This window comes from Aphelocoma coerulescens, chromosome 7, assembly GCF_041296385.1.
Source record: "Aphelocoma coerulescens isolate FSJ_1873_10779 chromosome 7, UR_Acoe_1.0, whole genome shotgun sequence".
Taxonomy (NCBI): domain Eukaryota; kingdom Metazoa; phylum Chordata; class Aves; order Passeriformes; family Corvidae; genus Aphelocoma; species Aphelocoma coerulescens.
The window spans coordinates 20299924-20321583 of record NC_091021.1 but is presented as its reverse complement, the minus strand read 5'-3'; the positions used below and the strand labels follow the sequence as shown (position 1 = coordinate 20321583).

Below are 21660 nucleotides of genomic sequence, written 5' to 3'. Positions count from 1 at the left end.
AATGGCTCCCTGTGCACATTTTAGAATTTAGGATGCAGTCTATATAGTCTGCTAGTCAGCTGTATACTGTGCTCCAAATGGCTTTTCTGGGTGGTCTGTGATAGTCCTGGGTTTGCTGGTGAGAGAAAAAGGCTTTAGCAGCACAATAGAACTCTCCATAGCACCTGTGTGGAAAGTGAAATTATGATGATTTCCATTGATTTGGACTAAGATGGCTCAAGACTGGTTGTGAATTTTGCCAGCCAGATCTGCACTTGTCACATTCCACAATGGTCATTATTTTCCATCAAAGCAAATGAGCAAGGCACTCCTGCCTATCAGCAGCAGTGCTGATCCCCTCTGCCCCCACCACTGGAGTCCCTTGGCTGCTGTCCTCATCCTCCTCTTAGGGAAGGCAGCAACAGCAGCAGCACACAGGGCTGGCTGTTACCACATGGTTAGAGGAGATGCTTGCCAATAAGAGTTGGGACTGGGCCCCCAGCCTTCAGCTGTCAGCCAGCGTCCTGTGGCATTGAACCATATGAAGGTTGTGGTATGTGGCTTGCCAAACCAGTTAGGTTGGCCATTACTGCAATAAGTCAGGAAGTTGATTTCTTCGCCTTCTTGCAGGAGCTTGTCAGGTAGCATATTGCATGTGGTTCAAGAGTGATTTGTTTTAGTATTTGCCTGATACAAAATGGCTTTTTTTTTTTTTTTAATGATGATGAAATAGAGTGCCTTCTGTCTCTGCAGCAGAAGGAGAGAAATGAATAAAAATGAGTAAGCTGCAATTGGACTGACTTGGTCCCTACATGTTGTGAAGATTTAAAAACCCACTTAATGCTTTTGTGACAGTGAATATATGAATTCCAGTGTGAATCCTTTTTTCCAGAAGAGAATTGTTTAAACATACAGAGGATGATGAGTAGATATAAACCTAGTATTACAGTTTCTCTTTGAAATCTAGTGTCAAAATGGAGATGTTTATGAGATTTCTAAAACTGTTCATCATGAAGCTGTATAAAATACACTAGCAAGATGTCATTAAAAGCAGCAGATGCTATTATGGTTTTGCTGCAAGCACAGCAAAAGTGAGAGCACAGCAATTCCTCTATTTTTTGCCTTTTTCTAGCCTGTATTTGTCTGCCTCTTGCCCCTTTCTTTCTACTTCTATTTTCTGACATGCATCGTTTATTTGCTTGCTAATGGACCCTAGTAGCATTGAGTACATGTGCTCTAGGATTGGGATTTGTGAATAGGAAAGTCTATATTGATTTAATTTTTCCTCTTTCCATCTGTACTTGCATAGATGACCCCCCTGATGCGTACCAGGCAGAAGCAGTTTGAGACCTGCATGACAGGTCTGTTAATTGATTCCTTCAATAACTACTGAAATCTAAAGGGGAGGAGGAGTGGGGAGGAATAGCAGTGAGGCTGACTAGCAAAAGATTTGACCTAGTTTTTTCAATCTGCATGGCTGTGCAGACAGACTCAATTACAAATCTGCTGCTTTAGAAGAGCTTTTATTTTTTTTTCCCCTGTGCGAACAGCTGCACTGATTTGAATGTTCAGATTTGGTGTGTTAAAACGTAAAATTTTGTCATCATTGTATATAGTGTCATGAAATAGGTACGTGTGGTGAGGAAGTAAGGGAAGGCACCTACTTCCCTTGGATTGCTGTGGGGTTTGCTACGTTCTGCCCTGCTGCTCGATCTTCTCCTGCGTGACATTACATGCTTGGTTTTTTGTCCTGCCTGCAGTATTACTATGTGAAATAACTCCTACTCAAAGTAGAGTATGTGGTACTGCTTTGCACATAAAGCTAAAGGAGGCTGAAAGACTATTTTTTTTTAAAGCTTTTGATAACATCTCTGTATCATTTGGCCTTCTTATATCTATTTATACCACTTGCCCTGGCCTTTGCTTGGTTTGCTTGTTTGTTTATTTTTCTTGCCGTATTTAGCAGTGAAGCACCAGGGATTAGTACTAAATTTTGCAGCTGCATGGGGATTCATGACAGGCTTTGACCAGAGCTTTGATCCTCCAGATGCTCTGAATAAACATTACAACAGACATTTGCAGGGGGATATTCAGTTGCTGAATAGGTTTATGTATAATGTTTTTCTTCCTTTTGATCACAGATTCTTTCTAGAGCACTTTCTTAACTGAACACATGGCTCTGGTGTTGGCCAACAAGAGATTTTTTACCTGTTATGCATTTTTTAATAACTGGTTTGGTTCTTGAACCACTTGCATCTGCTACAGGAAAACCATACCCAACTGAAAACCAGGAAACTGACTTCTGTTCCTGAAGCTGCTGTGAGATACAGCTGAAACTGTATCAGGAGATTGCGTAAACCCATCCTCCTATTACAGCCTGGCTTCCTATTTCTGTCCGGAGGCTTTTTTTCATTGTGCTGTAGGCAATGGCTCTGGAATATAGCTTTGTGCAGCTTTGCAGTTTCTCACTGGTTGCTTGTGATCTTGCTCCCTTATGGCACTGGCTGTGGCTGCAGGGTTGGTTTGTGCCAGCTGGAGAGGCTCTTGAAGAGGGCAAGAGTTTGCAGCTCTCAGCTGGCAAGGAGAGGACCTCAGTGATGGGGAAAGAGCAAAGCAAAGGTGGTGCTTGAACCAGGGAAAGTTCTGTAGGCTTCATGGGAGCTCCTCAGGGTTTCTCTCTCCTTAGCCAGCCTGATGGGTCAGTCAACAATATTCCCCTGCATTAGGCTTGAAAATGGATGCATGCTGCTGTAACCTTGGTGTAACATCAGTCACCAGCCCTCCTTCTTCTACCCCCCTTTGGTTTCCAAGTGCTTCTCTCCAAAGCTAGAAAGATACCCCTGTAGGTAGAAGCTGATCTTGCAATGGAAGAAATTCATCACTGTTTCCTATTCTGAAGCAAAATTTGGGATTATGCCATAGTCCAGGGTATTCTGAAGACTTTTGCTTTTCTTTGTGTGCCTGGCTGTAGCTGGTGGAGTCAGCAGTCATGCTCTTTGGGAGCCAGACTGTGTCAGTAACATTTCTCTAGGGGATGATGACTGACATGCATGTCAAGAAAGTGACTGTCAGCCCTAGGAACTGAAAGAAGGTGCCTGCTCACAGGAGCTGCTCTAAATATCTTTCTGAGGCATCGTATCTTCTGGCCTGACAGAGCTATGGTGTGAGTGAGTTATGGTCTTGGGCTGAGATACTTTGTCGTGTATCTTGGATGTAGACGTCATGTCTAATTTGTTCTCAAGGGAAGGCAGAGTTTGATCTATGATTCTCTGTAAAGTCGGTAATTACCATGTGCTCCGTGCTTGCAAAGCCTTGCTGCAGTTCAGGCACTGTGCAGATACTTAACTGATGTGCATGTTCAGTTTTTTGGAATGTATGCAACAGGGAAGTATGAGGGTCTTGGCAGCACGTTGGCCAAGTGCATATGGTGGGCTATGAGTTTATAATGTTTGCGTTTGCCTGGGCAAGTGGACTGCTATGGGCAAGGCTTCAAATTGAGTCCTGCAGTAATTCCTGCCTTGGTATTTCCCCTCCCTATTCCATCTCCTCCTTTCTTTGTCCTCTTGCCAAGTGTACAGCACTCCACAATTCAAGTGCAGCAATATTACACATGGCTAATCTCTAACCCAGCTGGGTGAAACACTGCCTGTCGCTTCCATTTCAGTTGTCAGATGAACAAACTAGATAACATTCTGGATAGACTTTGTGCTTTTTTGGCCGAGCTGCCTCATGATCGTCCGTGCGCACCAGAATGCTCAGTTTACTGCAGTACCCAGAGCAGTGGGAAGAGCTCTGAAGATCTGTGGAAGAGTTGATCCCCAACAAGGCAGTGTGTTTGTGTTTTAAGGTCTGCTGGGAGGGTTTTGGTGATTGGGTGAGCTTAGCCTGTGCCTTCAGAAGCATGTACACTGCTGCTTTGCTCAAACTGCACCCTGACATTGCTGTCACAGGTTGTTTCAAAGGCAATTTTTTTTTCCTTTTGTCTTTTTAGTTGTACTCTTAAACAAGAATTTTTCAATGACTAATCTTAGAAATTATGTTTCTTGCCGTTAAAATATTAAAATGATGATCTACAATTGTGTAAAAATCTTCTGTAATAGTATAACTCATGTGGGTTCCCAGTTTTGGTTTTCATCCCAAGCAGCATGCTCTGTGGTGTGTTTTAAATAAATAAGCAAGACAGTTCTAATGATCCAAAGGAGATGGAAAGGCTTATGGCACCACCCTGAACAGGAATAAACAGAGTAACAAATACTTGCCACTTGAAGGGTTTAAATAACTGTTCTCTTGCAAGTAATTTGTGACCAGCCAGGGCAGATAAGTTCTCTGTCTAGTTTTCAGCATGAGGCATCCTTCATCTCCTTTTTTTTTCAAACTCTTAATAGTGAAAAGCCACCTTTTGTGTTACTATCTTAGCATCACTTGTTTGTGGCATCTAATAGCAACCCCTGGGGGACAGCATTACAGCGGCAGGCTCCCTCAAGTACCCACATGCCCACTTTTTTTTTTTTTTCCCACCTTCTGCTAGTAGAGGTGGGCATTTATATTGCAGTACTCTTAGGGAATCACATTTTAATCAGCTGTCCTTTAGTCAGGTATCATTTGAAGTTGTAGTGTGCAAAGTTGCTGACAAAAATCTTGTAATGAGCTAAAATAAACTATATTTGCAACAGTTTCTTGTGTGTATTGATATAGAAAATACACTTGCTTACGGATCCAAAGTGTAAGTCATTCAGAAATACCCTAGATATGAGATTACTTCTTTTCTTTTGTTTGACATACGCTCCCGCATGTTCAAATGCTGTCAAAAGTGGTGGGCCAGCATTGTTGTTGCACGGTGAGCTCCTCTGGATGCCTGGTAGCTGTGCATGCAGCTCACCAGGGCATCCTGTGGCATGTCTCCCTTCCCTGGCTGAGGTTTCTGGCTGCAGCAGCTCAGGGAGTTGTTTCCAAAGTGTCGTTTGGGTGATCCGCTAACAAATTCTATTATTAGTTAATAGGATTTGTTCTTGCACTGTTTTGTCCGATCACTAATTGTTTATCATGCATTAGGGGTACAATGAGATGCCTGTCAGCTGTGTTTTGAGCTTTTTGTGTGCTTTTTGTGTCATTGTTTGCCTGTGATGGCAGGTTTTGCTTCGGGACAGCCTTAATGCAGAAGGCAGAAGACGTAGGGCTCTGCATTTCAAACACTGCAGTGTAGTAAATCCTGGTCTCTGGTGGGCACTAGTTTCCCTGGCTCCCCAAAATAGGGTCAGAGGATCAGTAAACTCATTTGGAGGGCTGGGTGTTCTGCACTTCTGCATACAGTCTGCAGCTGCCTTCCTGATTGCTTCTCTGCCTTTCTGCAAGAGTGTCCTGCTGAGCTGGCAATCAAACAAGAAAGCATTAAAAAAATTCAGCAATAGAATAGAAAGGTGAAAATATAAAGGAAGACTTGGAAGCTAGTGAGACCTAGTTGCTTTTTGTCTTTGTTGAATGTTTTGATCAGTCCATATGATATTTAATGATCATACAATGCAGGTGGAAACTACTTCTCAAAAGGAGTCCATCTGAGCTGGTTTTTGAGATTTCAGGTGTGAGCATTCATATAGGTATTTTAATAAATCTTTTGCTGAAGCACTTCTTTTGGAAAAAACAATTTATAATAAATCTTTTGAATTATAAGTATGCTAATATGTTTTTTTAATCCTTTTTCTCAGAAGAGAATGCTTTTTAAGAAATACAAAATCAGAGTTCCAAAGCAGAATCTGAATATGGTCCTGTGATGGCTTGGCTTGAGCATCTAGAGAGTTCACCTTTTTGCCAATGTCTCCGTTTAGTGATGCTGTATTGATGGAATGAACCGGATCAAATCACTGATCCATCTGAAAGGTCCATGCTCATCTGGGGTGGTGTGCAGTGATAGTCTTCAGTTTCTTGAAGCCCTAATCTGCTTCTTCTGTGGCTTCAGTAAAAGTTGCAGAGAGGGACAAGTGTGGGAGAGGAAGCCCAGTCACTTCAGTTGGCTGCCCTTGCTTAGGGTGCTGTGCCTGGGCAGGTAGGAATGGCTTGGACCAGCCTGCCTCATTCTGTCTGCAAATTTTAACAGTCCTTATTTTTTTAAGTAATACCAATTTAAGGATAAAACAGGGAAAATAATTTATTGTGTTGTTTGGCTGCATGCTTCTTTAGGAATAGGTTTCCTGAATATCTATATGTATCTCTTATTTTTTTGTATTGGTAGCTAATTAGAAATAAACTGAGGAACCAGATTTTTGTACCAGTTAGGAACTGGATTTTGTTCTGAGTTTGTGTAAAGTGTCTGGAAAGAAATACGACTCTAATTCTTGTATTTGAGTAGTCAGATACTATGGTGAAGTTTGATTGTATATACATACAAATGTATAAAATGTACACATACACAAATATATAAAATATATGCCATTACATATGCTTTATATATGTATGCTTTTTTCAGTGTACTTATATATGTGTTCATATATGAAATACAGTGAATGAGTACCACTGTGATAATTCTTTGTGATTAATACCTGCCAGCCAGAATGAAAATTGGTTCCTCTTGAAGCTCCTGCAAAAGGTTTGATGATTTTGTGACTTAGCTCTTGGAATCAAAGCTTAACCTCCAAGCCAAACCAACCATCCCTATTTCAAGTACTTACAGAAGTACAACCATCCTGCAGTGAGGTATCCATGACCTATCCCCTCTTCAAAGGGAACAGAATGAAGATTTAGTGTGAAAACTCTACTCAGAGCAGGGAGGTTCCTGAAACATGTCCTACCTCCTTAGGTAGGGAGAAATAGAATTTGCACCAGAGGCAGTGGTTTGCCCATATTGAAATAGGCACATATTGAAATTCTCTCTGTCATATGCCGTGACAGCCCATCAGCTGTGAGTTCAGTAGAGAAGCTGAACTCACAAGAGGACAAAGACAAAGCTTACAAATATTTGAATACTTTGTGGTATGTCCTTTCAAGACCTGAAGTTGTTGCCACTCCTGAGTAGTATGATGACAATGTTCAGGAGCAGAGCATGCCTACAAGTCATGCAGGCAGGCTGGGTCATTTGCTCAGACACAAATGCACACTTGGAGCAGACAGACAGAGATTTGGGCTTTACTTTTCTTGCAGCACCTGCCCTTGCTCAGGGCCTGGTTGCACAACCCATGGAGCAGGGCAGGAGTTAGAATCCTTGTGCTCCTCAAGCACTGAAATATTTTAAGGACTTAAATTATTTTTTTTAATGTCCCACTGGATATAAAGCATCATTTCTCATCTCTGCTTTCAAAAAATGTTTTCTAACCTGATATAACTTAATGAGTTTCTGTTCTTGGTGAGCAATATAATTTCCCAACATTTCAGATGCCTTTTAGTATTTTCCAGGAAGGTGCTGCTGAACTCTTCAAGTTCTATTCTGTTACTTGATAAGGTCTTTAGTAATAATATCAGATAGACTGTCTATTGTTAGTGATTGCTAGGGATTTTTAACAACATCCTTCATTATTTGGCCTTCTGGTAGTAAATAGATCAGAATAAGGCAAATACATTAGAATTTAAGAGGATGTTGATGAGACAAGTTACCATGTGCTGATCAGGCTGAGAACTACCATGGAGGAACCTGGAGGAGTAGCACTGACTTTCTAGTGGGCAGAGCTATGTTATTTATCAAAATGATTGCTGAGACTTTTGCTTCTTTAGACAGTTTCTATAAGTCACTTAGCAACCTTTGGGTCAGCCCAAGTGGCAGGTAACTGCAGTTTCTTTTGCACCTTGAAATTTGCCTTGGTAGATGAAGGAGAACTGCACTAAAAGTGTGTGTACATGTCAAGAGGCCAGTGGATGGCATGCCTTGACTGTAGACACAGGTATTGCTCACAATTTAAAAATTTTTTTGCTCACATGGTAAAGATGTGACCAAGGTAAAAGATAAAGTAATGCTGCAGGGCCTGGAGGATTAGAACAGTATCATTGTATTTGGGTAACCTACTGTGATTTAAAAATTGTCAGATTTCATTTCTTTCTGTGCTGTCTTCCTGCCCTTTTCCCTGTCCAGCGTTGAGCCCCATTTGGACCATGTGTCTTTTCATATGTAGGTGTTTTATGGTTGGTTTTTTGCTTTGGTTGTCCCCCGCTTGCTGAAATGAAGGGGCATGTCAGATCTGTATTCTAGAAGGTGGCAGAGAGGGGTAGGAAATCTATAGTGTCAGGAGTGACAAAGGATGCTTTGGGATTGACTGTTCATTTTTACCCAGTGCAAGAAATAAAGAAGCAAAAATTAAACTGGCCAGTAATGAGTTCAAAATGAAGTGGGATGGTTCTATCCTTACAGAGTCTGAATTTACACCAGGGAGCTCTGCCACAGACTGGAAAGTTTTCACAGGCTCAGTGAGCTACTAGTGCAGCTTGGGGAGGGACTGTCAGCTCTTTGGGGACTGCTATGTGCAAAGATGCCTTTTTTGGTCGAGAAAGTCCCTAAGCCACAACTTTCTAGAAGTTGGGAGAATATTTTTGTTTTCAGTGACCTTTAGCAGTGGGCTACAATTTTGGAGACTGAATTTTACCGTTGACCTTGAGTTGTGTGTCCTGATTTTAGTGCAAAAAGGGTGACAGTGATACCTTCAGAATTGTAGCGTCCAGACATTCTACAGCCTTGGTGATTCTGGAGGAGGGCAGCTGAGAGAAGGCATAATGTATGAGAGGTGGGGGGACTGGAGTGTATCTCCCCTTCCGTTCCTTCTCCCTCTGCCTGACCGTGCTTGGAAAGTTACAGAGTGACTAAACTTTATTTTTAGGGATTACAAAGAAAGAAAGCATTAGACAGCTGGCTGCAAAAATATTTATTTGTGACCTTTGTCTACATTTGTGTAGTGCTTGTTGCTATTCTGGAGCATGTAGTTCCTCCTGACTTCAGTCTTAAGAGTTTAAGGAGAAACTGAAATGCTTATAACTTTATGCATATATACTTTTTAAAAAAATTGCTTCCATATTTGGAAAACAAGACTACTTCTGTTTGTCAAGTGCTGGCCTTATTTGTGCCCCATTTTTGTAGTAACATGTTGACTGGAAAAGGAACTGGTGGAGTCTGGGCTGGGGTGGTCCCATATTGGTGGCTGAACGCCCTCTGCAGTGAGTCAGTCCTGTTATGAACTAACCTGGAGAAAGGGTTAAATAGATTTTCCAACTCAGTGGGGCAAAAAGGTTTAGCAGGGTGTGTGAACAGGGTCTGGTACTGAGTCTGTGATCAGTGGGGTCTGGCCTGCAGCTTGTGATGGGAGCTAGCAAGTATGCAAAGGTAGCTCAAGCCAAACTCGCTACTGGTCATGGTTTTTGTTATTGGATCAAAATCTCAGGAAAATGGGAGTATTTTTAACTTTGCACCATGAGGAAATGTGTCTTTTAGATGTGTATGTTCAGTCAAAAAGGCAGGATAATACAAATGTGAGAAATCCACTGCGAAGATTAAACAGTTTTACGGTGATTGAAAGAAAGGTATGGGTTGGTCATATCAGTTGTGTTTCTTAAGAATAACTCTGTTAGGACAAAGCATTTCCTAACACTGCTGTTTGAATGATAAGGATAATTTGTTTTATTTACTTAAAATTATGTGTGTTTATGCTGTACTAACCAGTAAGTCTGAAAGCTGAAATACAGATACCAAATCTGGTTTTTTACACAGCTACCTTTTGTAGACTGTTGGATAAAGTAAAACTTGCTGTTATGTGAAAATACTTCTGGGGGGAAGTTCTTGAGTCTTACTGCCCTGATGCAGATTACTGTGACCAGATTTTCTTCCCTGAAGTTGATCTGTGTAAAACCAAATCTCACTTGCATGGCAAGAAAACACTTCATGCTGAATGCTGTTTTGCGAAGACAATATGTGAATTTATAGGGCACTCTGTTTTCCAGATGCAAAATTACGAAAACCTTTTCAAAGATAAAGCATTGCTCTTGGAAGCAGCAATGGAGTGGTTTTATACAGCTAATATGTGTAAATGTCAGAATTCCTATTGAATCAAGTGTTACAGGTGTAGGGCTTTTCTTTAGCCTGCCTTCTATATCCATCTTCGATATATTACAGGAACGAATCATTTCTGTTAAAAGGCTGAAAAATGCGTGGGAGTGGTGCTGTAGCATTTCAGGGGCTGTGGCAGTACTTGAGTGCAGCTGGCAGGTCTATCTGGCCCATGGAGCAAACCTGACAGAGCCCATGTGCAGCAATGAGTTGGTTTCTGCCACCTCTGCCTTCTAGGACCCTGCCCATGCTAGATCCTAGCACACACCTGCACTCAGTAAAGTATTGCATTGCACTTCTTTTTATAGATGAGCAGTTCCTCATTCCAGACCATTAGTTCCACTGGCCTTCAGTGGCACTGCAGGCTTCTGCCAGCCCTGTCTGCTCTGCGAGGTCCAAGTATTGGAATAGATGAATTTTCTACTGCCAGCCTGACATGTAATTTGAATTTTGTTAGGAAAGATGAGCAATGCCCTTTGTTAGGAAAGATTTCAAATCATCTTTTTCAAGTCAACCTCTTCTTCAAAGAGGTTCCCAGCTCTGTGTTTAAGAAGTAGCAGGATATGGGTGATGTTGGTTTTGGTGGGGTTTTTTTTGTTTGGTTGGTTTTGGAGGGTTGTTTGTTTGTTTGGGGTTTTTTTGAGTTTTTTATTGGTTGGTTGCTTTTGTGGTTGGTTTTTTTAAGCCTTCTAATGAAACTTAGAATACTTTGTAGAAATGCTGAGGTCAAAGACATGTCTGCTTTGTTAGAAGGGTCTGTTGGGTCAAAACTAACAAAAAGCTTTTAAAATCTCAGGGAAAAAAAAAAACAAACTCCAAAGCAGTGATTTTTCTGCTTTTTTTTTTTTCCTGTCCAGTGAGTATGACTGCTGTCTAATAATTGGAGACAAAGAAAGACAAAACCTCACTAATTTTATAAGCTGAATTCTCTTGCAAGCTGCTTAGCTGTTGTTTTTTGGAAACACGTGTGGATTGTACCATATAGTGTTTAGTTTGTATAATTTAATGTGAGGTATGGGATGATGATGCTGGTGTGGGAATAACAGCTAATGCATGTCTATGGGAAGAGAAGGAAAAGCACTGAACGTCTCAGATGAAAGGCAGATGTGTACACGTGCTTTCCTGAAGTCATTTCAGGAGGGTTGGGAATAGGTCCCCCTGGAAGGGTTGGCTCTGTGCTGTCCTTGCCACTGCCCTCTGAGGCGCTGCTTGGGATGCTTGGCAGGAGAAGGCTCTTGCTGACATATGGAGTTGTGTGCTTGGCATTTTGCTTGGACAGACAAGTTCTTTCCTTTGAAAAGGTTTAACTGTGGGAGTTTTGACCCATTTCTCAGGACATCCAAAAAATTTCAGTGAAGTTAACTTTCCTGTGTACATACGTTTTGGTTGAGATTACGTGCATTAAGACCCCTGCTTGTGCTTCAGACATTGTATCCCATTGGGTCTTCTGTAGCATAAGTTGTTGGGAAACATAAAGCCAAAACCAGTGCTGGGATAGGTATACTGAAGTGACAGCCCTGATTATCTACTATTTGTCCTAGGACTATTAAGATTTTTCTGGGGTTTGTGGGGGGTTTTTGTTTTATTTTAATTATTGCTAATACGAGTAACTTCTGAGTTAAGTAGGTCAGCTATACCGAAATAACAAAACAAATTCAGTAATTGTTTTTGAGTTTTGTGGCAGTAAATTGGTTGAGCATCTGCTCAGAAACAAGCCTTTTCTGCTTTTACTCATCCTTAGAGCAAATTTAGACTGTTTCTGTTTAAAACCAGCAAGCAATGTCCAATAAGTTAGACAATTGTAATCATAAATCCCTGCAAAAATCTGTGTTTAGTGAGCATAAAGTAGATGAGCAGGGAAAATTTGCTCTGCATCACTCTTTCAAAAAAGGAGCCAGACTCTTCAAAACAGATTTGTGTACATCGTCAGCACAGGGACAAATTTTTGCTGGCTTAACTGCCTTCCCTGATATTTGTACAGATATACTGATAGGAAACGATGAGGTTTTATGAACATCCTTGATTGGCAAGGAATAGTTTGCTTGTTAGGTTTTTTTTTTTTTGAGCTCAAAGCTGTCTGGTGTTAGCAACATGAGCAGCCTTTTATGCAAGCACCACTTGAACTATGCCAGTGTCTGAGCGAGAGTTTTTAGCAGTTTCACAGAGATACTGTATGTATGCAGTCAGAGCCTACCATTTAACTAGAGTTTGTTATCACAGAATGGTTGATGCTGGATGGGACCTCTAGAGATCACCTAGTTATACTTGGGATGACTCAGAGATGCGCTGCACATTTTAACATTTACCACAGTTTTCTCAAATTACTCCACGTGTGCTCAGCACACGAAAAGGAGACTCAGCTCTCATCATGCATTGACAAGCAATTAACTCAAACTTTTTTGTGGACATGAAGGGCTAAAACAGAACTGCATATTCTTGGGGTACATGAGGACTTCATAGCCGAGGTCCTGCCTGTTTGCTTCATGGTATTTTTTATCTGTTAGCAGAAGTCATGTAGGAGCGGTCTCCAGGGAGATTTTGTGCAGATCCTTTGTGCCATGCTGAGTTACCTTCTCAGAAAATGGATTGTTAGTTGGGGGATGGCTGGTATGTAATAACAGGCCATTAGTCATGTCTGTTGGTCCATAATGTGACCTACTTTTGATAAAAATGAGTGACAAAAGGGACTGATTTAAGCTGTGATTAACCAAGATTTTTTAGGAAAGTGTGAAATATGTACTGGCTTAGCTTTTCTTACTTGCACTAATGAAAATTTCTGAGTGGGCTTCTGTATTAAAGTCAGTCACAAAATAAAGTTGCTTAAGTGAGGGAAGAAACTTTCTGTGCTTAAAATACTGCAAGGATAAAAAAAAGGGTTTACTAAGTTGTGGGATATAATGTACCTAAATGGAAAAAAAATATCTAAACTTACTTTGCCAGTTATTGCTGAGTTTGAGACCTGGTAAGACTCTTGCAGATCCTTCCCTCTGATGGTAACTTATTTTAGATATGTGCGTTTTAAGTGCAGAAGTGTAAAAAACCCTTTTTCCTTTGTATCAATCACCCTTGTTTTGATTTAGGTTCTGTTGAATGGATAATCTTATCCTTTTGCAAAAATAATTGGTTAACATATATCACTTACCTAAGACTGTCAATTATTTGAAGACTGGTATTTCTTAAATTGATGGTTTAGAAGAAGCCATTATTTTCTTTGTGTCTCCCCATATGTTAAAAAGAGCATGAATTACATGAATAATTCATATTCAGTGAAGTTAACTTTCCTGTGTACATACGTTTTGGTTGAGATTACGTGCATTAAGACCCCTGTTTGTGCTACAGACATTATATCCCATTGGGTCTTCTGTAGCCTAAGTTGTTGGGAAACAAAGCCAAAACCAAACCTATCCCAAAGCTGGGATAGGTATACTGAAGTGACAGCCCTGATTATCTACTATTTGTTCTAGGACTATTAAGATTAGCCCTGTTAGCTTAATTTTTGTTTGTTTGGTTGGGTTTTTTTGGCCCTCTTTGGAAAGGCCCTCTTTGGAAAGGCCCTCTTTGTTACTTCTTGCAGACTTTTTAGGCTGTTTAAAAAATCCCAAGCCCGTAATCCCTAATTACCTGCTGTGGGCTCTGTGGTGGTATAAATATCTTCAGAGCTGCTGAGAAACTGTCAGACATGAATTTGCTAAAGGGCAAAAATGGCAGATGTCCTGCTGGTGTGAAAACACTACATTCACATGCTATCAGAGGGCCCTACAGGCACATTCCCAGCGCCCCAGATGACTAAGACTTACTATCTGTGTCTGGCCAGATGCAGGGCAAAGATTACATGTTACAAGTAGGGCTGTTTGATCTGTAGTAAGAAAAAAAAAAGAAAAAGATGATTTTACTTTTCTTCTCATCCTTCATGTGATACTTAAAAAATCCTACTTATTTAATGCAGACTTTGCAAGTGCAAATGAACATCATCCTCCAGGGATTGTGAGGGGTAACATTTCAAATTAATTCTGAAAGGATGGGGGTTTGTTTTCCCCAGTGTTGGTGGTCAGGTGGGATTGTTTCCCTCACAAAGTACTGCACCTGCCTGGGGAAACCCAAAATGGTACTTGATTAAACTGATATACTTGTGGTGAAAATGATGTTTCTTTTTATACCCTGGAGGAGGTGGGGGATCATTTTGCAAAGGGTTTTCTGACCCCCTTCTAGAGAAAAATTGATCTCTGAGTTTGGGCTGGAGTAGGAGGCCTCACTGTTGTAAATAAGTGATTTGAGAAGGACAGTATCGAAAATGCCAAGCAGTGCCTGCTTTGAGGGGGTACGGGGCACTCAGATATGGCCTTAGCGCGCGCGCTGGGCTGTGTGGGCCTGCAAAGGCTCAGTGCTTTCCACGCCGGTGCTCTGCAGTAACCCACCTTATCTGAACTGCCTGACTGTGGGCTTTTTGGTTTGGTTTGGTTTTTAAATGTGGCTTTCAGCTGGGAATGAGGAACCTGCCTTTTAAAAGGTTCTTGAATTCTGATTTTAATTCCCTTGTTTGTGTTAGTCTTTCATTTCTAGATCCAGAATAGATGGGACTGCATTCAGCAAAAATGTTTGTCCTTTAATTTCTATGTAATCAAATAGCAGCATTCAGCAGTACTGAAATCCATTGAAAAAGAGATTTTAGTGTGGTGTTTGTTCAGATTTCCATGTTTTAATGGGAAAAGCCGGCAATATACTCAATTCCACTCTCACTCTTTCACAATAGTTACTCCCTCTTAATTGCAGTACCTTATGCAATAAAGAGTCCCATGGGTTTCACTAAGACTGCTTAGGGAATTGAATACCACAGTGTTAGCAGAAATGGAAAAAATGAATAGTGCTTTCAAGAAATGCAGCATTTGGCAAAACACTCATAGTTTGTACATGTATCAAACATTAATTCTGGTTTTTTACTTATGAATCAATTTAAATTATTACAGAAAAATATCATGTTAATGATGTTTTTTATGACACATTTGTGATCCTACTAAATGTATTCTACTTTAAAATTTTCTTGTAGCCTTGAAAAATAATTTTTATACTGTAAAGTATAGCTTGAATTGATTACATTTTTTAATGAAAAATAAAAAACACCTCGTATTTTACAAGTTTCACCAGAAGTAATCACATGGACAAGGCTTGGCTCATACATACTTGAATCAGTGGTCAAACCTGCTCAGTATTGCAGGTATATAAAATGTTTCGCTTAAAACTGCTTTGTTTCTCTTGAGTGTCCTAGTAGGACCTTCGTGGGTTTTTTTTAGCTTTCCCTGTCCCTTCATCACAGACATAGCTGGCCAAGATAATCCTGTGTCTTGCAGCTGTGTACCCTGTACATGTCCTGGCTGTTCTTTGCTGTCCTTGTGGACCAGCTCTACTTTGAGTCACATGCCCATTCCTCCCATGCATGTGAAAAACATAAGCAACAAAGGCAGAAAATCTCAGGTTTGTGTTTAGAAAATGCATTTTGTTTTAGGTAATGAGTATAACATCAATATTACAATTTTTTAAAAAAAGGAACACTGGGGCTGTGCTTTGTTCTGGATTTATCTAGGCTGTTCATTAACATGGCACGTAATTTTAAGAGTGTAATTTAAGCAAACCCAGATGGTTTGCTTAGATTCAAATGAAGATCAGCTCAGCATGAAACTTGTTGGAATTGCTTCTTGGTTTTTTTTTATTTCTAACTGGGACTTTTTATCTGCTTTTTTTCTTTTAAATTAGCATGTTTAGGGAACTGCCTTTCTATTGGAGTTATATCATGGCTATCACAATCCTTCACGTGGGAGAAGGAGAAGGAGAAAAGCAAAAAAGTTGAAAGATGTATTTTATTTAAAGAATAACAACCAAACAAAACAGCAGCAAAAACCCCAAACAAACAACCAACCCCCCCACCAATACAAACACCCCCCCCCGCAACTAAACAAAAAATCCCCATACCCTTTAAATAAACACAAAACTCCCGAATCATGTGTTACTTCAGAGGAGACTGACTTAACAAGTGCACAGAAAATCCATCTGAAACAATTTTTGTTTTGATTTTTGTGTTTATTTTATGACTGTTTCTTGATCTTGCTGTTGATGGTGGAGGCTGAGCCTGGGTTCCTCCGTGAATGCGTGAAACTGCTGCTGCTGCAGTTGTCTTCTCTTTCGTTTTCACTCTGCCTACAGCATTCCTCTGCTCCTCTACTTTTAAATGTTTCCTTTTATTGCTTTGTAAAATTAGCTTTAACACTGATTGACATCGCCTTTATTGTCTCCTTAAGGATTGACTCTTGTCTGGCTTTATTGCTTGCTCTTCAGGAAATTGTTTTTATTGTCTTTAATAATGAAGACTTGAATTTCTGGGTGTTTTTCAGCTCTTTGATACAAAAGAAGGACATAGATGCTAATATTCTGAGCCCTGCTGTTACATGATGAAGTGTTTTAGAACTCCTTAGAGTTGTAAAGTAAACTTCTGAAATCAAATTCTGTTGGCTTCTTCATCTATCTTTCTGGTTATCAGTTAACAGTGATGACCCGCCCTGGTTTGGTTATGTCTGTGTTGAACTAAAGAATACAATTCTCACTTCTTTTGTCAGCTTATACTTTAACAACTTTCCAGTGTGGCTCAATTATACTGTATTTAAATCTCACATCTACAAAGCTTACATGCTTCTCTTTCATGAGCAGAAGACTGGACTGCCTTCTTGAGCTTAGCAGTGAAATTGGTTTCGTCAAATGTCTGAACTCGAAACCAGGGGATTTACACCTGATGCAGTGCCTTTAATTGAGGTGATGCTATAGAGCTAGTGTGATGGTTGCAATCTGCAGTCAATTTAGATTGCCACTGAACTTTTGCAGTATATAAGGGGTTTGGTCTTCTGTAACACACTAGGATCAAATAGTAAGATCATTGATACATTGCATGTGGTTTTGGATATTTGTCTTCTCACTCTCAATCTGGCATCAACATTATTTTGGGCTGTAGAATTGCCTTTCATAAGGGAATAGTGTCAGTGTATCAAGAAGTTTTCTCTAGGACAACAAGGTGGCCTGGCATCACCCATCTTTCTTTACCAAATGCTATTGATGTAACCACTATAACATTGCCTAGGAATTAATTCCCTTTAATCAGCTGTGCTGTCTTAAAAATGGCAGAAACAGCAGTTGTAGCTCATAACAGTGCTTATAATGGGGCTCGTGTGCGGGTTGGAATTCAGTGATTTTTAATAGCTTGTGGTCATTCAGCTGGATAAATGTGGAACTACTTAAGTACCAAGTGTTGTTTTGGTCCTTGTCGACAAATGAAGTTTTAGGAAACAGAAGCCTTTTAAGTCAAATCAAGTTTTATAGTTCAAAGATGACAGAAGTTCATAGTGTTCATATATGAATGTGATGCCTATACATAGTTTGTAGCTTTCATGGGAATTCCAGATTTGGGCTCATAGTTACAAATAATTTAATTTTTCATGAGTAGAGTAGTGGTCTTTGAGTAACGTAATGTAAACTATACAATACAACCCTAAAATGTATCAGAGAACTTATGGATTGGTGTTAGGATTTGGGATGGCCCCCTATTTTCGCAGAAGAGTCTGGAGGGCAGAGCATTGCTTGTGTCTCTGTACCATGTAAATTTTATGCTTTTAGAAAATTGTATTGACTGGGCAGCTTAAGTGCTTGCTGCCTTTCAGGATTCTGAAATTCCATTGTGCCAAAGGAGTCCTGAGGCAGTAGCTACTTTGGAAACTGATTTACAAAAACAGCTGTGTTTGGAGGATAATATTAGATGCTTCTCATCTCTACAAGCTGCCCTGCTCTTTTCATTAGTTGGTGCTTCTCTAGGAGGCATTCCTCTCATGCTTTTGTTCTAATCTCTTTCTTCACAATATGAAAGGAAATCTGCTGTTTCATGTGTTCTGCAGAGTTCCTTTCATCCTTCAAAGGGATGTTACTTACTCCGCAGTGTAATTGACTATATGAGCTTGCTTTCGAGCTGTTAAACTAAGTATTGTTTTTGTTGGCAGGTTATAGTGTTTGCTCATTTACCACATGTCACTGATTGATAACAGTAATGAAGTAAATAACTGAAGGATTTCACCTGTTTTCTTCTTTCATTTTTCTGTTTCTCACAGGTTCATTGCTAAACCATGTGCCTTAGGCCTCAAAGTCCAAGCCAATGGACCACAGAAAGCTCAACCTAATGCTATCCTGGAAAAGGTTTTCACAGCTATTACAAAGGTAGAGTGTCTAACTAAAATATTTACCTTATGAAGTGGGATGTGGCACTGTAAACTATGTCTGAACAAAGCAAAGCTAACAGATAAATGCAGTGCTGCGTTTTTACACCTAAAATCAGAAATGCAAATATTGGGGATGTCATTAGTATGCCAACTTGACCGGTGGTGTATCCCTTTGTAACGTCTCCTGTAAGCTTTCAATCAAAAAAATTGTCAAAGAAACACTTTGTAGATGCCATATGGCCACCAACTTTTTTTTGCTTCTTATCTGTTAGAAGTTCTTGCAAAATTGTCGGGGTTTTTTTGGAAAAAAAGAAAGAGCTCATTGTTAGCCAGTAATATTGATACTGAGTTTTCCATCAAACTTCAAATCTTCTCCTTCTAGGGGAACTGCCTGTCTTGCTGGTGTCCCAGCTACAGGAGAATGAGATAGAAAGGTGGAAGAAACTGGTTGAATAATGTTTTATTTAGAGTTTGCATATCTTTTTGTACAAGTTTTTCCCCCACAACTTACCTGTTTGTCTCTACATCTCTCACCATATGACATCTCAATTAAACCTGTATGTTGTTCTGTCCATGCTTTTCAAGCATCCCAAATTTTCCTGCAGGAGCTTTCCAATCCCACCTTAGCTCCAGGCTGCAGCTGGGCACCAGTGTAAACTTCAGACTATTAAAGTCATAAAGGGCAAAATTGGGTTCAGTGTCACAGAGAGTGAAATATGCTGTGGATCTGTCTTGCTTGTGTGTCCTATACTACCCAGAGATCACCATGGCACTTGGTGTGACTTTTGTCCTGTTTTCAGGGAGGGAATTGCATATGCCTTGTTCCTGAAAGCTGCAGGATATGCTCTTGCACAGACTCAGCTGAAGGAAGAATGGTTAGGTTTTGTTTGTTGTGGGGTTGTTTGTTTATTTTTGATATTTCCTTGTAGAATCTGGTAGTCTGACACAGGGCCTGAAATAGCTGTGTGTGAAGAGCTCCAAAGGAAAGCATCTGCTTTCCTGCAAGAATCTGGTAGCTGCTCTCAGAGAAACTGTCCAATTTAGCTAACTGCCTTTTTTGAATCATATACAGCAGTTCTCTCTAGTCAAAACTCCCAAGAACTGCATCAAACAGTTCATTTTTCTAAGGTGACAGAAATTGCTTTTCTTAACCTTCCATTGAAAAACTAGTAGATACCTTGGTTAACTAAAAACCTTCCTTGAAATGAATGGCAAATGCTTCACCCTTCTCTTGTCTCATCCTTTCATTTCCCTCTCTTTCCTATGTTTTCTTGGTGGCTGATAGACAAAACTTCAGCCTCACAAAAGTTTTCCTGGTTTATGTCTTGCAACATTTAAAAATTTAAAACTCTTTGTTGTAAGAGCTCTTGTATCTCATTCAATGTATGTAACTGGCTTGCAGAAATAAAGCTAAAGTTCCAGAAAACAGGTTGTCCAAAAACTTTTTCTGTTTCTCAAAACTATGTGATCAGGAGAAATATAAAAGTAGTACACCTGCTTTACTGTACATGTGGAATTGCTGTATGATTGGAGATTCGTCCTATACTGCTCTTCAAATTAAGGACAAGCTCAATTTCTTTTGCCTTACCTCTGCTCTGGATTGCAGCCACATTAATGGTATGGGACTTCCACATTTTCTGCTGTGGAGTATTTGTGTGTACTTAGTTTTACAGAAAACAGTTCTCTCTCCCTGTTGTCAAGGTTATTTTCCTTTTGAAGTTGTCACTTTGTTTATTGACCTCATTTTTTTAACATTATCATGCACAAACATGGGATGTATCATCTTTCTGTGTCAGTCAAACCATCTTCCCTAGTGCAACAGTGGATAGGACAAAGATCCTGATATAGGAGGGTGGAACAGGTAAAGTGTGTGGCAGGCAGTGGAGTGTTTGTAAGCACCACTGCTCCAGAAATGCGTGGCATTTGATGCCTACTAAACTTCACTTCCAAATTTCAAGGAAGTTTCAATCCCATTGTCCCTTTGAAGTTTCTTATTAGTAATGGACCTGCATGTCATATTACAGCATCTGTCCTCTAGATTACTAATTGTCATTGTAAATGTATTCTGACGGGAATGTGCCAATTGAGATTTCTGTGAATATATTTCTGTGTATTCAAGTGTCTGACAGGCAGGCTTGATGAGAAGGCAAGAGTGCATTACAGTGGTTCTGAATTTAAAGTGTTAATGCAGTTGGGCAAGAAAATAATTATTGTGCTTCTCTGTTTTGTAGCATCCAGATGAGAAGAGGCTGGAAGGCCTCTCCAAGCAACTGGACTGGGATGTACGCAGCATTCAACGTTGGTTTCGACAAAGACGCAACCAGGAAAAACCCAGCACCCTTAGGAAGTTCTGTGAGAGCATGTAAGGATGCATGTTCTCTTCTTGAGTCTTGTTGAGCCTGTGTTCTCATTTGTCTTCCTCTTTGTTTTTCACAGGTATTTTTGTAGGCAGGTAGAATATTATACAAACTGGTAGAATATAACTTCCTTAAAAAACAATCTTCGTTCTCTTGAAGGAGTCTGATAGTACTTTTTGTGTATTTTCAGTGGTTAAAAACTTTTAGAAATCATGTAGTTGTGATTCTATACTATCAGGGCACCAGCCTGATCCTTTAGGACAAGTCATCTGGTGTGTGTGCTGTCCTTACAGCACTGCCTTTTGCCAGTACACCCTGATGGAGATCTGAGATGGAGGAGTAAAGATGAAAGGTAGCTGGGTTGTTAAATAAAAAGAAGACAAAAGGTAAATTGTCTAAAGATGATTGCCCTTTAATCAGAAGACCTTAAGTGTCAGAATGCTTAAGTCCTTTCTGTGGTATTTACAGCTGAAATCCTCCTTACGTAATATTTAATAAATCAAGGCATGGTGAGATTATGGATAGACCTAGTCATCCTGTTGCCAGCAGCCAGTGGCCTTAGAGTTACTCATTTTTGAGATCAGTGAAGAACAACCTTTGTTTCTGCAAGGGTTGTTGCTGTTAACTTGTCTTCTGAACTTGTAAGAAAGGCTATGGAATCTTGGGAAGAGTTACAGCTGTATTAGCCTTAGAGCTAGCGTATTTGGGTGGTATATTTTGCTGCCTCTGTAACTCAGCTCAAAGACCTTGCTCCCTTGAACTGGTGCCAGCACATCTGGGCATACCAAGAGGTAGAAAAATTTAAGCATACCATGAAATAATGGCATGGATAGGCTCATAATAGGTGCTGAATTTGCTCCTTTGTGGTGTACATTATTAAAATAGGATGCTATGAATGCAGACTGGAAGGTAAAGTCAAGCTGTAGTGAAGTGCTGACAGACCAAAAGAGGCAAGATGGCACAAACAGGTGGATGCATCAGGTTCTATTTGCTCATGGTTTGCAGGAGGTGCAGTGGGAGTTGCCTCTCCATTTCCACATGTGTGTAGTGCTGTGGGAATGTGGTG

The 21660-nt window shown here is 40.2% G+C and overlaps 1 protein-coding gene across 2 annotated transcripts in view; it reads left to right on the top strand.

The window, feature by feature from the left end:
* CERS6 (ceramide synthase 6) overlaps positions 1–21660 on the top strand; it is a 112981-nt gene that overhangs the window by 18274 nt on the left and 73047 nt on the right. For both annotated transcript variants that reach the window (XM_069020744.1, XM_069020743.1), the window contains exons 2-3: positions 18130–18235; positions 20469–20599. In XM_069020744.1, coding sequence (XP_068876845.1) covers positions 18130–18235; positions 20469–20599 — 237 coding nt within the window. The remainder of the gene's footprint in view (positions 1–18129; positions 18236–20468; positions 20600–21660) is intronic.